The sequence below is a fragment of the Scomber japonicus genome, chromosome 12 (genome assembly GCF_027409825.1).
Source record: "Scomber japonicus isolate fScoJap1 chromosome 12, fScoJap1.pri, whole genome shotgun sequence".
In the NCBI taxonomy this organism is placed as follows: domain Eukaryota; kingdom Metazoa; phylum Chordata; class Actinopteri; order Scombriformes; family Scombridae; genus Scomber; species Scomber japonicus.
Window position 1 is genome coordinate 32,337,524 of NC_070589.1, and position 17,049 is coordinate 32,354,572.

Sequence of the window (17,049 nt, forward strand, 5' to 3'; positions counted from 1 at the left end):
ATGCAGGCAAGTAAAACTATAAAAAGTAGAAAGGAAGGAAAGGAAGGAAGGGAGGAAAGAAGGAACAAGTCAAAACAGACGGGGGTCAATTTGACCCGGGAGGACGACAGGAAGGTTAACTGTGTTTTCTGTCTCTGAAGTCCAGGGTCGACGGAGGATAAGGAGAACCAGGAAGTGGAGGAGATCACGGACTCAGATGAGGAGCGACGGGAGAGGGAGTTCTGGCACACACCGTGTTCATTTACCCCTGAATCTCGTGTGGAGGCTCACCGCCACCTGGAGGAGAAGAAGAGGGCCGAAGAGAAGTAAGTCACATGATTTTAGATTTTTATTGTCATTTAAATGGGATTTTATTATCTATAGTTATAAGTAAGTTATTCCAGTTATTAGGCATATTATTTAGGATAACTTCCACCTATCTTAAATCATGCTCTCAAATTAATAAACCTCTCTCTTGAGTAACGACTGGGGAAAAACTATAATTTAAGCATAAACAGAGGCTACTAGAGTGTGAGGGCAGAGTTTTGAGGGACAATATTACAAAATCTGAATGTGAAATCAATAAAAATATGCTTTCAAATTGATATACAACGCTCCTGAATCAATATAGGAAGTAAAAAAAACTCTTTACACCTTTATTATTCCTCTTAGTATGAGTGATCTTTCCCTTCTTTACCTGAGCAGACTAAGTGGAAACACTTCAAGTTCAGTTTGAGTTTTTAATCATTTGACTTAAAATAACATTAAAAACAGTCCAAGAAGGAATTCATATTAATAACTTAAATCAGGGGTGTTAAACATGCGGCCCGTGGGCAAGAACTGGCCCGCTGAGGGGTCCAATTCGGCCCACTTTCCTTCCTGTCTTTTTTCTTTCCTTCCTTCCTTCCTTCCTTCCTTCCATTTGTCCTTCCACCCTTCCTTTCATCCTTCCTTCCATCTTTCCTTCCTCCATTCCTTCCTCCCTGTCATCTTTCCTTCCTGTCTTTTTCCTTCCTTCCTTCCTTGCTCCCTTCCTTCCATCTGTCCTTCCTCCATTCCTTTCATCTTTCCTTCCTGTCCTTTTTTCCAACCTTTCCATTCTTTTCTTTCTTCCCTCCTCACTTTTATTCTTTCCTTCCTTCCACCTGTCTTTCCTTTCTTCTCCTCTTTCCTTCCCACCTTCGTTCCATTTGTCCTTCCTTCTTTCCTTCCTTCCTTCCTTCCTTCTTTTTAATGATCCGGCCCACATGAGATCAAATTGGGCTGTTTGTGGCCCTTGAATGAAAATGAGTTTGACACCTCTGACTTAAATAATACCAAACTGCATTTACAATATAGGGGATTAATTCAGGTTTTTATCAGATTTTTGACTTTGGACATATGACTGAGTGATGTAGAGCTGTAGTTTCCTGTTTCCACCACCAGATGGCACTGTAGCATCAAACATTATGGCAGGTGATGCTGCAGCACACACTGACACACAATCAGCAGGCTGGTTCAGTCTTTCTCTAAATGACACTTCAACAGATCAAATCAGCTGTTAAAGATAAGTGAAGCTGACACATGAAGCTCCTAACCAGCAGTAAGTATGTGAACACCTGAGCAGTCATAAAGGCTTCTACTGAACACACATGTAATCATTCATCTTCTGTAAAGTTTTGTTTTATTATAGTGAAGAAAAAGGGTCTTTGGGGAAATATAAGAAAATGCTCTTGTTGTCGGGTGTGTTGGTGTCTCTGTTTAATGACTGCAGTTGGGGAAGCTTGTGCATCTGTGTTTGATTGACAGGTGCTGGGAGACTACTGGTGTCAAACCTTATGTACAAGCTGCTGTGGTTATAAGTCATTGACAGATAGACAGCATGTTAAGATAAGATGAGATATTCCTTTATTAGTCCCACGATGAGGAAATTTATAGTACTGCAGCAGCGAAGTGGACAGTAAAAATAGAAGAGCGTCAATAAACAATAACAAAGAACAATAAATAAGAAGTACAAAAGCAATACAAAATAATAATGAAAAAAAATCACTAACAGGAAGTTTGAAGAGCAACAACCAAGCCAACATTTAGTTGGACTGAAGTGACTTTTGAAGGTATACATGCTGTTTAATGTTCTGCAGCTGAGCAGCTAACTAGCTAATCCTGCTTCTAACTGACATCAGAGGTGCGTTGTCCCTGGTAAATCTTTGTTTGGTGACTCGTTCAACAAACTAATGTGTAGGAAAAGATGAGTGTTCATGTTTGTAAGTTAGATAACAAGGATATTTTAGAGGAGGAAAGCTAATTTGGGTTTTTTTTCCTTGTGTTGTGTAGCAGGATGCAATCAGGCTCAGTGTGACCTTCTGCTCTGCCTACAATAAAACAACACTTCATTGCTTTATACAGCATTTGACTTTCTATATGGAAATAAGATCTGCAGCTATGTAAGCGGATGGTGGAACGGCATTTAATTGAAATAACGTTAAACTAGTTTGTTCTGGGTGGCTGTGGCTCAGGAGGTAGAGCAGTTGTACACCAATTGGAAGAGCGGAGGTTTGATTCCCGGCTCCTCCAGTCGATGTTGATGTGTCCTTGGGCAAAGTACTTAACCCCAAATTGCTCCCGATGGCTACGCCAATGGTGTGTGAATGTTAGTCTCCTCCTGATGAGCTGCTCTTATCATCAATGTATGAATCTGTGAATGAGACATGTAATGTAAAAGCACTTTGAGTGGTCAAAAAGCTAGAAAAGTGTTATATAAGTACAGTCTATTTACGATCCTGAAAGAAGTAATATAAAATATAAATTTCTCCCTTTTGATTTGATTTATTTCCTTAGAGGAGAAACAGAACAAGTTATTTCCAAACAACAATAGAACAAAATATCGATACCACTCCCTGAGCCATATGAACATTTAAGACAACTAAAAACTATTTAAGACATACATAAAACTGTCCAGCAGATGTTTGGACCTAGCTGCAGGGATTTGCTTCCACAGGAGCATCAGTGAGATCCAACCTGGCTCGATGGTGTTAGATTGGTTTCTCTGCTGGAAAAAAACATTTCTTTAATGAGCTGCTGTGTGTCAGAGAGTCAAAGTTAGAAGTGTTACTCTAAAATATCACTGCATGCTGTCTAACTTAAGGCCATGTGGTGTTATATACCTCAGTAGCTTAATGCAGGTTTTAGACCATTTGTCTTTAGTATTGATGGTGAAATGTGCTGAGGCTACAGGTGATTCTGGTGTAACATGCTGTCCTCTCATCCAATCGCCAAGGGAACAGATCAATCAATCAATCAATCACTTTAATGACCACATGGCTGAGGTCACAATCATTTTTTTTGGGAACAAAATGAAAAGAAACATCAGCTCAATAGCAAAAATCAGACATAAATATTACATTTGACACAACAATTAGCGGGACAGATGAGGCTTGGTCCTCAGGTGCTTCAGCGCAGGTTCATCTGTCGGGTTAATGAGGAGTTTTTTTAAGAAGAGCAAAGTGTTCCGGGACGATTCGGCGGAGACGTGAGCAAGATTCAGAGGGTCAGAGAGGATTTTGTTCTGACGTTTTGTTTATGTGTTTGTGAGTAATGGATCCGTCGGTGAGGTGGAGCCTGCCAATAATCCTGGATGATTTACTGACGCTGCATGTGTTTAGGTGCACTGAGGAGCAGGAGGATACTGGCAGTGACGCCCGCCAGAGACTAGAGGACGAACTTTATTTTAATTAACCTGAAATACTGGATTTAAAGAACCTCAAAACTTGCTTTCACATCTTGGCAATTTCTCTGTAACATTAAGATTAAAGGTGCAGTGTGTAGAATTTAGTGGCATCTGGTGGGACGGGCTTGGCAGAAATAGAATATAATGTCCATAAGTGTATTTTATTTTTTTATTTAAGTGTTTAATCACTTTTCATGAGCTTACAAAGAGCCCTTTATATCTATATAGGGAGCAGGTCCACTTCTACAGAGCCCTCCATGTTGCTACAGTAGCCCGTAACAGACACACTAAACACTGGATCTAGAGATTGTAGGTTCTCCTAAATCAGGGGTGTCAAAGTCATTTTCATTCAAGGGCCACATACAGACCAATTTGATCTCATGTGGGCCAGACCATTAAAAAGATGGAGGGAAAGAAGGATGGAAGGAAATAAGAAGGGACGAAAGGAAAGACAGGCAAAAGGAAGGAGGGAAGAAAGGTAGGAAAGACAGACAGTGAAGGACGGACAGACAGACGGAAGGAAGGAAGGACAGACAGAAGGGAGGGAGGAAGGGAGGAAGGAAGAACAGACGGAAGAAAGGGAGGAAGGACAGATGGAAGGAAGGATAGAAGGAAAGGAACGAACGAACGAAGAAAGGAAAAAGGGAAGGTAGGAAGGATGGACAAGAACACAGGATGGCAAGTGGGCCGGATCATACCCCTTGGTGGGCCGTACTTGGCCCGCGGGCCGCATGTTTGTCACCCCTGTCCTAAATGCTTGGAAGAAAAAGGAAAAGGTATTCAGCTGGTTTGAATCTGCAACCTCACCACTAGATGTCACTAAATCCTGCAAACTGGTCCTTTTAAATTAGCAACAGTTCAGTTTAGGGCTTCTACAGTTCCTATCGCAACCTCTTAACTTTGTACTGGAGCTTCCTGAGAAATGTATAATGTAGAGGTTGAGATATATGCAGCAGAACAAACTAACAAAGCTGTAAAAAGAACCGTGTTTCTTGCACATGCTCAGTGATGTCTGAATTACACAGAACTACTCTTCTGAGAGTTATAATCTTATTGCTGTTTTTAGTCTTTGGAGCCATTTCTAAAACAAACTAACGTGACCAAACTCTTCATAATGAAGGAATACGACACCCAGTGCAGCGGGTTTCATGTTTGAAGTTTGTGGACAACAACCGAGGACCTTCAAGATATTGCTCAGGGTTTTTTTCCCCTCATTTGTTAATATTTAACATGTTACTGAACACATATATTGCTGTTTATAATTCTTTGAAATCAACATTTTTCTTTAATATTTAGTAAATAAATCATGATGTGGGCTTAAATGGAGTCACTAAATAAACCCACTTTATTCATGACATATCTTTATTTTATATTCCAACATCTACATGAACTAATGAATACATTTTCAAGGAAGGAAGAAGGAAGGAAAGGAGGGAGGGAGGGAGGGAGGAAGGAAGGAAGGAAGGAAACAAGGAAGGAAAGGAGGGAGGGAGGAAGGAAGGAAGAAGAAAGGAAAAGAGGGAGGACGTAAGGAAAGAAGGAAGGAAGGACAGAGGAAAGAAGGAAGGTAGGAGGGAGGGAGGAAAGAAGGAAGGTAGGAGGGAGGGAGAAAGGAATAGAGGAAGGGAAGAAGGAAGGAAAGAAGGACAGAGGAAGGGAGGAAGGAAGGAAGGATGAAATAGACGGAGGGAATGAAGGAAGGAAAGATGGAGGGATTGAAGGAAGGGAGGAAAGACGGAGGGAAGGAAGGAAGGCTAGAAGGAGGGAACATTTACCCTAACAGCTGAAGACATTGGTTAGAAAATTAGAAAAGTCATCAAATGTCAATCAAGTTACATTACTTTAATGAAGTCATTGAAATAGTTCCATTACATATTACATTTTAAATAGAGTAACTAGTCATCTGTAATCTATTACATTTCCAAACTAACCTTCCCAACCCTTGGAATAAGATATATCAGACTTTAGATACACACATAATACTAAGCTAGTGAATCAGTTCATTGTTGGCTTGGATCCAAACATGAAGATTTGTTGGCAGCAGAAAAAAGAATAAAAATCTGCAGACATGTCCTTTAACATACAGAAGCTGTACATGGACCTGAACATGTGAAGGTTAAACTGTGCGGCCGGCTGCCAAACACACTTAACACACTCTGAACACGGCACTCATAAGACATAAGTGGAGCATTTTTCAACAGAAGTGTTTCGGGGCATAATTGTTGCCGACGTGTTCATGTGTGTGACGACATGAAGGCTTCTTTCAGTGTGTCTGCACAGTTCGTTGTCATGTTGATTTTCAGCACATCCGTTAAAAAAAAAAAAAGGCTGACAGAGGAAGTCACACAAAGTCATCACCTTTTCATTTACATACACAGAGTTCCTGCTGCAGTCTAATACAGCAACCTGCAGTAAATCCTCCATTCATTTGATTTTGAGTTTATTTATTTATTTATTTTTCTTCATGTTTTTTTCGGGCTGTCAGCATTAACGTGTTAATCGTGATTAGATTAATGCAATCCATAACGCGTACATTTTTTTTAATCGCATTTTAATGTTGCAAGCCTTTTTGTCCCTTCTACTCACCCATAGACGGCTCCTCTAGCTGTAGCGCTATGCTTTGAAGTGGCCTCCTGCAGTAAACCTACCGCGCTGATGGAAAGTAAGAGAGCTACTGGACTTTTGAACGGCTTGTTTAACTTCAAAAAACTTCTTGAGTTAGCACCTCCACGCTAAACACCCAGGTGAAGCCAAGCAAACTTCAGCTCCACTAAAGTACCATTTTGGAGTGTGGGAGTCGCAGCAGAGCCGTGATTGATTCCCAGTTAAGACACTCTGGTAAGAAATGCTTTACATTATGGGCTTAAAACTGCCTTCAAATGGAAAATAACAGGATTTTAAACATGCAATTAAAAACGTGATTAACTATGGAAATTCTGTGATTAATCTCGATTAAAAAAAATAATCGTTTGACAGCCCTAGTTTTTTTATTTTATTTTTCAAGTTAAGGAAGAATCGACAGTGCAATCAACTTTTGGCATGATTTGTATAATATTAGAGCAGTGATTCTCATCTGAATGGATTTTTCTATTTTTGGCGGGATATTGATTGTTTTGCCCGCAGCTACTTTTTAGCTCCTAGTTTTGTTTGTCTTTTTTGGCACATTTCCTCTCTGATAATCCCACTGTACTCTACCAGGCCAGCAGCAAACAACAGACTGACACAGTTAGAGACTAGCTGGTGAAGAAAGTGGCACGTTTAGCAGATAAAGAGCCAGATATGTTTCTCAAGTGCTGGTTGAGACCAAAACTGAGCTAAAAGAGAGTGAATATTGGACTTACGTTCATCAGCTGGACATAAAACTTCGATGTTGTTGAGTCAGCAGCTTGTAAACACTTTTTCTAAGGTGTTAATACTTAAGAGTGTCAGTCAGTTATTGTTGAGTAGTTAAAATAAATAAATTACAGCTTATTTAGGTGTAAAGTCACTGCGGACGCCCTCCTGAACTAATCACGTGAAAGACATTCGAGTTCGTGAACCAATCAAACCTCAGCATGTTTCAGGCCGGTCGGTGGTGAGTGAGCAAAGTATTTGTCAAAGACTAATTAATTTTCCCGCCATGCTGCTAATTAGTGCTCACCCTTAAGGTGACCCTGGTGCTGGGGTGTTAATTGGGTGTGTGTGTTGCACATCCTTTCCTCCCTGAGCCTTCTCTCTCTCTCTCTCTCTCTCTCTCTCTCTCTCTCTCTCTCTCTCTCTCTCTCTCTCTCTCTCTCTCTCTCTCTCTCTCTGGCACTCACACACACCTTCTGCCTCTCTGTCACTGCAGTTATATCAGCTGGCAGCTGTGAGGTTTCACTCAGTGAGAGCAGCCAGTGGACTGACGAGTTGACCCCGAGACATCCGCAGTCACAGTCAAGCCTCTGATTATAGCCGTTATTAGTCAGCAGTCTTTCACAACTAATAAACAGACACCACACTTGATTATTTTTGTTTTTTTTACTGCCAGAGTGTCCACAAGAAGCTGGTTGAATTATTTCTTTCTCTCACTATAAAATATTTTTCTGCTCTCGCAGAGCTTTTCCATAACGGTCGTATAAATCCTAAAATGTTGTCTCGGTTGTTGCAGCATCAGTCCTCCGTTGTTGCATGGTGTGGGTGTTGTAAAGCCAGGAACTGTAAGCGTGATTAAAGACCATACAAATAAACCTGACATGTAATACATCTCCAGAATAATAAATACACGAAGCCTCCTACACTCATCCAGCTCCTCTGAGACTTCAGGGTCGGTCCAAGCTTTGTCCAAGGGCACTCTGACAGTGGAAGTGGACTCTGCGATACCAGCCCGAAGCCTCCAGTTCACAGGGGGATTAAACTCTCCTGCTGGGTCTGATTGTTAAACCATCAACCCTCTGGTTACTGGACAAGCTGACCACTTCTACCAGTATGTGTGTCTCTGTGACTTCTATTTATTCATTTGTTTTCATGCATTTTTTAAAAGATGGAAAGACTCGACATTTGAATATGAATATGGCAAAAACAGTTTGGTGACTGCTTGAGGTAGAAAAGTTAGCAGCTGGAAAGAGAGAAGAAGTGTCAAAGGCCAATGGAAATGATTTTTTTTCTTTTTAAATGAATTCTTCTGTTCCTCTTCTGAAACAAAACCTTCATATCCTGCCCGCCTCTGCCATCGAAAATAAAGGGTCTATGTCGATCAGAAGAGACAAATTTATATAAAAATGATAATGTATTTTCTATATATATTTGTCTGGAACATGTTTGTGTAACAGAAACATTCACTGATTGACATTTATTCTAATAGAAATGTATGGAAAAAACCTACTGATCTTTGCTCCTCAGCTGGTTTGATCATGTGACTGTCCGGTTAATAAATTCCAACAGTGAGAACTACAGTGTCGGAGGATTTCAGGAAAGTTTGATGATTATTGTAATGATACGGATGACCGATAATACAAGTACAAGTTTTCCAACAAGTCCTCTATATTAAACAACCAAATACGTGACTACAGAGCATTTACTAGTCTGGCGCCTTAATCAGCTGTAATCTGCAGGATGACATCATCATCTGTCTGCTACATAGACTGTATAAAAGAAATGGACGTAACATCCGTTACGTGTGGACTGCTGCTCGGAAGCCAATAGTTTCGGATCTAGGCAGCGCCATCTTGAAAATTTCAGGTGCATGCTGGGAAAAATAAAAACACGGATTCTACTTATATGGACATGAGGCGGGGCCATGGGCGGAGCGGGGAGGTTGCTATGGTTACGAGGGCTGGATCTCGAGGACATTGGTCAATCAACCTGTCAATCAGGACGTAGCCACGCCTTAATGCATACCCTGCTTTATCGTCACATATAAAATCAGGGAGGCCAAAATGTCCCAAATGAACATCATACTGCATTGAAGAAGGCTTTAAACTAGCGATTGAGACCATAAACACATTTTGAAAACGTTTACTGAGGTTAGAAATCAGGTGAGAAGTTGGTGAATTCTCCATTGACTTGTATAGAGACGGTCGCCCCCTGGTGGCCTTTTGATAGAATGCAGTTCTAAGTTACTTCCACATTGGCCTCATTTCAGAGGACCAGAACTCTCCCCGCCTGGTCTGTTACACATCACTCTTAAACATGACATGATGTTTTAATGATGTAACAGCGCTCTGGTTTAGGCAGGGCTGACATAATGGTTCTCAATATCTGTAAGGTATGGACCGAAATAAATCGACACCAAGTAGTATCGAAACTCTTCCATCAAACAATACCTGCATTCGATCCTTTTTGCACCCAGAGCTAGAAAATCTGAATATTTATATGGACTTGCTCACAGCCAAACAACACAAGCGTTCTTGTATTTAATGCATCATGTGATTGGCCCACTCCCACAGCAGCTACGACCCGTCTGTGGTGGTGAAGTCGTGGTGAATATGAGTTAGCATGCTTAGCAGTTCAGCAGCCAAGATGCCTCCTAAACGCTCTAAAGTGAGTCTAAACTACACACTGTTACACACGATAAAAGAAAGACCTACATGTGTTAATGAGAATCTAATGAAGCATCGGTATCACTTTAAGGGTTCTTGTATCGTCATTTTTTAAACAATAGCCAGCCATCGGTTAAGGTCTGGTTAGGTTTAGTTAAAGATGATGGTTTGGGTTCAGGTGGATTAAAGTTACTACCTCCTTAAAGTTAGGCTACCTTCGTCGACATGGCAACAATAATAACCACGGGGTTAAAGGTTTGGTGACGATCGTAGTCACACTTTTTATGTGGTTGGAAACAGGAAATGAACATCTGTCTCTTGAGGCAAAGTCAACTGTTGGGTCCGTCCACTTCCTCCTTCTCTGAATGACAAATACATATATATAAACGTCATCATCTGAACTGCACCACTGCTCCAGGTCACATAGTACTACAGCTGCTGGATCACATCTGTCACTCAAACTTAACTATATGTCGCTTTTGGGCGCCTGACATTACGACCTTTTGTGTCGTTCTTCTACCTGTACTGACTTAATCCGTTCAGTGGATCAGCTAAAACACGACGACTCACATTAAATACCATTCCTTTGTCTTACTGTCTTTACTTCTAGCAGTTACATTTCATTCAGTCAGGGTTTTTTTTTTGGTCACAGTAATCCCTGACCTCATGTTCCCTTACATAAAGATTATTTTAATGACTTCCTTGCAGTGAGGTTTATAGATTTAAAATGTGGGACTGAAAAAGCTCTGGATCAGGACTCGGATACCTTCGACTGACGTATTACAAAAGTAAGATTAGCGCGTCTGCAGTAAATGACGTTCACATCTACATCCATGGTGTAATTTTAACCTCTGAAAGCTTTAATATATACTGTAGAAACTATATATTCACTTATATTACTCTCTACATCTCACGTTAACCAGAACTTTCCATTTAAGATCATTAAACACAGTTTTTATGGATTTAGTGCGATATTGTCATTGCACAGTATTATCACAGAGTAAATCAACACCTCGTTTTATCTTAAAGATGATGTATTTCTCTGGGAAAATATAAATAAGCACCATCACAATGAACAGACTGGAATCAGGCTCAATTGATAACAGAGTAAACAGCACATATACGTTGTTGACTAAGAAGAAAAGTGGATTTAGTGCTAACTCTCACACCAGCAGCTCTGCAGTCCTACAGCTGATCTTTCACATCTCTGCCCTCCTTGATCTCAGTGCAGCGTTGGACCACAGTGCACTGCTGCAGCCTGCAGGGATTCATACTGTACATTTTGCTTAGGAGTCGGACACAAAGAGGGGAAAAGATCAAGAATTGAATAAAGCTTCTTAATAAGGTCAGAATCAGCTTTTTTTCTGGCTGCTTCGCTGATCAAACAGACTGCAGGAGTAGCTGATTTTTTTCTTTTCTTCTCTTTGTGTGTAAGGAGAGGGGTGTCGTATATTTTTCTAGCCTGTTTTTCTATAATAGGGAGGATCTGTCTATCTCACCCTCCACCTCACTGACAGTGCTGAACCACAGCGTTTACTTTTAATAACATCTCAAGCCGCAGAGTCACGAGGATCTGAGCTGCATACGTTAGCGCTTCCCGAGGGAAACTCTTTACTTTGGCCTGTTTCCCGGCTGTGAGAGTGTTTCTGTTAGGCTTCTGTGTATTTGTATAGTTTCAGTTAATACGTTACTAAACATTTCTTTAAGTAATATCAACTCGTCCAGTTATCAAAATTCAGCTGAGACAAAAAGAGAAGGTGATAAAAATGTCAACACTGTCCATTCACAGTTATAAAGCAGATGTAAGTAATGTGGGGTTTTCTTTGCTCTGGTTTTGCCTGTCAGGCTGCAGAAGATACTCCCCAGTCATCTGATAGATAAAAACCTAAATGTCGTGTTTTATCCCAACCAACAGTCCAAAACCCAATGATTCTCAGTTTACAATCACAGAGGACTAAAGACACCAGAAAACATTCATTAATTAGTTTAATAATTGTATTTAATATGCACACTTGCCACAAAGTGGACAGGAGTGTGAATAACTTAAAGTTACAGTTGATCATCTTTAGTGTAATCTGTCAAAATGATGAACAGCTTTCAGATTTTGCCGTGTTTGTTAAAAAAAGTTATGGAAAATATTCAGTTATCCGGACATCTGCAACCAATCAATCAATAACAAGTAGTGAAAACACCCAAAGTGTCATCTTCAAATGTCCAAAACCCCCAAATACCTTCACTTTACTGTGATGTTAGATGAAGAAAAGCATCAAATCGTCACATTTTTAATTAAATGAAACCAAATCTATTGTCTTGTTTATAACTCACATTTATTGTCTGAGTTTCTTCAGTATATGCATGTGACAGTGTGTGCAGAGAATAGTTGTTTTCATCCCTTGTAATATATGAATAATATTTTATTCATAAGTCTCCACAGGAGCGTAATAAACAATGATAAGAAGTCGGGTTGTACCTGGATGAGCCTGATTTAGCCAACCAGTGATTTTTGGCTTCCTAATCCGTAACACAAAGCCATCCCGGGGCCTGCGTGTTGTCCAAGCATAAAATCAGGGTGATATGGTGTTGCCGTTTCTATCGTCTCCCTGCGCGTGGCTGTCAGAGCGCGCTGACTTGATGCATGCAGTCGTGCCGTCACTGGGTTGTCAGTAAAGATGAATTTCCTGCTCCTGAGGTGGATTCTCCGATAAGGTCAGCAAGGAGACGCTTCTGTGTGTTAATGGCTGCTCTGTTCCTCTGAGAGGAAGGATAACACCAGACGAGCAGCAGATCCAACCTCCAGTCTGTGAAGCTCAAGTTACAAAAAAAACAAAAAGAAACTGACAGGCTGATAAATGGACGAAGTTAATTGATGTGCGATGGGTTTGAGAGATAATGTGCAAAGTGTTGTTGGTTGTTTTAATGAAGAGAATGAAAAAGTGACGCCAGCTATCAAAACACAAATAATCTAATATTTGAGCTCCTGGTGGACAAAATAACACTATTATAGAAGATTATAGAAAACTATCTAAATGTCGGCTTCACAGTAAAAATCAGCCTGTTTTTTATTGATTGATTAATTGTTATTTCCATTGTGGGTAGTAGTGGTAATAGTGGTAAACCTTTGTTTATATTCGATAGATCATTGAGGATGAAACTCATTCACAATGACATCGAGACAATTACAAAGACAGAAAAGGAAAACAACAAAACAATTATACAAAGCAATTAGAAATAGAAGTTGGGATGTTTAAGATCAAATTTTTTAAATATCCAAAAGGTATAAGTGTGTTTATTTTAGAGGAGTCAGATGCACCAAAGCTAAAAGCCGTTTTTCAAGTTCAGATCAAACTCATAGGTCATAAAATCAGTAAAGTCCATCTGGGAGACAGAGCAGTTCTGACACGATAACTACTTTTGTTGGACGATATATAGAGAAAAATGAATTTAAAAATAATGAGATCTTCTTGTCACATCCTCAGGTACATATTCGTATAAATGTAGATGACAGAAACATTCTTTTAGAAATGTATGAGACAAAAACCTGTATTTTTACAGAAGCAATAAGACTGATATGTCCACTTTTATTCCACATGGGAATCACTGGATCAACATCACCTCCTGTACCAAAGAGTCCTCCAAATTAAACGACCAGATACGTTTGATCATGTTCAACTAATCCTCTGTAGCTCTAATTGAAAGCTCAGTTCAGAATCCTTTTAATCAATTAAGTCATTATTTAGTCTATTAAATGTCAGAATAATGAGCCATTTCCATCAAATCCTCAAATGTCTTATTCTACCCAACCAACAGCCGGAAGTTGTCAGTGATATAAAAGAGAGAAAGGCAGCTGATCCTGTGAATGTTTGGCATTTATCAAACAGTTAATTACTCGATCAATTCATTGTTTGACTGCTAATCTCTAATAAAATGATACCACACCTCTGCAGTGTGCAATGTTACACCACCAAACAAAGGTGTGTCCTGTGAGCTGAGTCCTCTCTGCAGTGACGGTGCTGCTGTACATTAATCAGATGAAGACTTCGCCGCAGCTCGATTCGTTCATGGCTAACTGAAAGCTGTCTGAACGGATCGTCCTCAGCTCCGGACTCTTCAGAAAGCAGCAGTGGAGCTGTCAGCACTGATCTCTGCCTGACTCAGCTGTTTGATAGATGCCTCGTCACACCCCTGAGAAAAGTTACAGAGCAGGATTTTATAGAGCAGAGAGCCGCAGTTTGACCTTCACAAGCCAACAGTATATGGCTTCGAATGAGATGGGGGAAGGAGTGATGAAGACACCTGACCTCCGTCTCACCCCGATTCATCCACAACACAAACACACCCAACCTGTCAATGACTGAGTGTGTTTTACACTAAATTATCACGTTACTCTCATGACAAGCAGAGCAGATGGAAAACCTTACCACATGACAGATTCCAGTCCCGGACCTACAAGCGTTGATTTTCATTTTCATTGTGCTTCTCTCTCCTCTCCTTCCTCTCTCTCCTCTCTACCCCAACCGGTCAAGGCAGATGTTCTCCCACTATGAGTCTGGTTCTGAGGTTTCTTCCTGTTAAAAGGGAGTTTTTTTTCTCTCCACTGTCGCCAAATGCTTGCTCATGTGGGAATGTCGGGTCTCTTTAAAATTAGAGTTCGGTTTAGACCTGCTCTATGTGTAAAGTGCGATTTGGCGCTATACAAATAAAGATTGATTGATTGATTGATTGAGATGGACACAAATGTAGAGACCAAATGGATAATGGATTCTACTTATATAGCACATTTCTAGTCTCTTTGACCACTCAAAGCACTTTTACACTACATGTCACATTCACCCTTTCACTCACATTCATAAACTGATGACAGGAGCCTCAACGCAGGGTGCCAAGCTGCTCTTCAGATAGAGACTTACCATTGACAAACCATTGATGCAGCCATCAGAGCAAATCGGGGTAAATTATCTTGCTCAAAGACACATTGACATGTTGACTGGAGGAGCATAGAATTGAATCGCCAATCTTTCAATTGGTGCACGAATGCTTTACCTCCTGAGTCACAGCCAATAAAAGGGCAGAAAAATCTTTATTTCCTCGGACGTGCAAAAAAACCCCAAAAGTACAGAGATTAACTGATGAAGAACTGACGAAAACTAGACGAGAACTGACAAAAACTAGACAAGAACTGACAAAAACTAGACAAGAACTGATGAAAACTAGACAAGAACTGACAAAAACTAGACAAGAACTGACAAAAACTAGACAAGAACTGATGAAAACTAGACAAGAACTGACAAAAACTAGACAAGAACTGACAAAAACTAGACAAGAACTGATGAAAACTAGACAAGAACTGACAAAAACTAGACAAGAACTGACAAAAACTAGACAAGAACTGATGAAAACTAGACAAGAACTGACAAAAACTAGACAAGAACTGATGAAAACTAGACAAGAACTGACAAAAACTAGACAAGAACTGACAAAAACTAGACAAGAACTGATGAAAACTAGACAAGAACTGACAAAAACTAGACAAGAACTGACTAAAGCTAGACAAGAACTGACAAAAACTAGACAAGAACTGACTAAAGCTAGACAAGAACTGACGAAAACTAGACAAGAAAACTAGACAAGAACTGAGGAAAACTAGACAAGAAAACTAGACAAGAACTGATGAAAACTAGATAAGAACTGACGAAAACTAGATAAGAACTGACGAAAACTAGACAAGAACTGACGAAAACTAGACAAGAACTGACGAAAACTAGACAAGAACTGATGAAAACTAGACAAGAAAACTAGACAAGAACTGACGAAGACTAGACAAGAACTGACGAAAACTAGACAAGAACTGACGAAAACTAGACAAGAACCGACGAAGACTGTCAAATCTAGACAAACACTGAACAGAAACACTTAAATACAAATCAGAATAATTTAACAGCACAAATGTAGGCTGGTAGCTGATTGGCACAGGGACCTGTCGTTGTTTGAATTCCTCGGATAGGTCAGCATGTCTCTGGGCTTCCCCTGGCTGTTGGAAGCTAAATAATCATGTCAGCAGAGTTGGCAAGAGCACTCGTACCTGCAGCCATGCATCTCAATCGGTCACTGTGAAAGCTGAGCGTGCATGAGAGGGAAGAAATGTTGGCAGGCTCAGTTTACCTGCAGGGAGAGGAACAGAGTACTACACACACACACACACACACACACACATACACACAGGAAATACCTCTCCTGTTAAAACTCATGTCATTCTTAAAGTACAGCTACTAATAAAAGCACATTTTTAACTTTATTTTTATTGTTGTAGCAATACTTTTTTTATACAATCACACATACAATCAATCAATCAGTCAGTCCTCATTCATATAGCACCAAATCACAATGAAAGTCATCTTAAAACACTTTACACATAGAGCAAGTGTAGACCGTACTCTTTAATTTAATTTAAAGAGACCCAACATTCCCACAAAACACAACACAAGCAAAACAAACACAACAGACAGAGTCATCTACTGCAATGTGAAATGCTGGATATCATTCAAAGCAAGAATAGGAGCCAGTGGATTGAGTTTGTGGGGAGGGTGAGGGAGTCTATAGCTGTCCTTTGAGATACCCTCCTCTATACATTCACAAAGTCCACTTAAAAAGTCCCAGTGTGGAGCTCCAAACATTAAACTGTAATACAGTCATCTCAAATCTAAGTACCATCTCCATTTCTTCCAGTATCTGTTACCTTTCTCTGTATCACGTCTCAGGGAAAATGTTCGTCCTTTCCTTTTTACTATTTATAGAAACAGGGTGGAGGTTTCTGGCACAACTTCACCTACTTCCAAGGTGCACGGAGAAGGAAGTGTGAAGAAAGTCGAAGCTCGTAGAATGTGTTGGTCTGTTTATAAAGTTCTCCTTTAATACAAGCTTTGCTGGAGCTTTGACTTTATTTTACTATTTCTATCCAGTCTTAGATTGTCGGACACTCACTGCTCAGCCATTTACTGGTATGTTTCCTAGATATATGAATAACTTGAGATCAAGCTGTAAGCTGATAGTTGATCTGATTGCCGTTATTACATCTACCCAGTATGAAGTAATATTAGGACACTCCCAGAATATTCGGAAGTGGCCAGCAGACATATCAGCACAGCTTCTCCAGCACTGTCCAGTATGTGCTCTGGATGGTTGGTCTGTTTTTGACTTTTGGTGTTAGTTTTGCAATCAGAAGTGGCAAAAGTACTCACATTCAGTACAGAAAAAAGACTCTGATAAAAGTAGAAGTACTGATCCAGCAGAGAATGTTCAGGCTCTGAAATGTGCTTAAGTACAAAAGTAAAAATCGTCAGTGATACACAATACCTCTCCTGATAACTG

At 40.1% G+C, this 17,049-nt stretch overlaps 1 protein-coding gene across 1 annotated transcript in view; it reads left to right on the plus strand.

The window, feature by feature from the left end:
- The window catches only part of dnaaf11 (dynein axonemal assembly factor 11), a 54,307-nt gene that overhangs the window by 4,991 nt on the left and 32,267 nt on the right, over positions 1-17,049 (plus strand). The window contains 1 exon segment of the mRNA XM_053329517.1: positions 111-309. Within this exon segment, the coding sequence (XP_053185492.1) occupies positions 111-309 (199 nt within the window).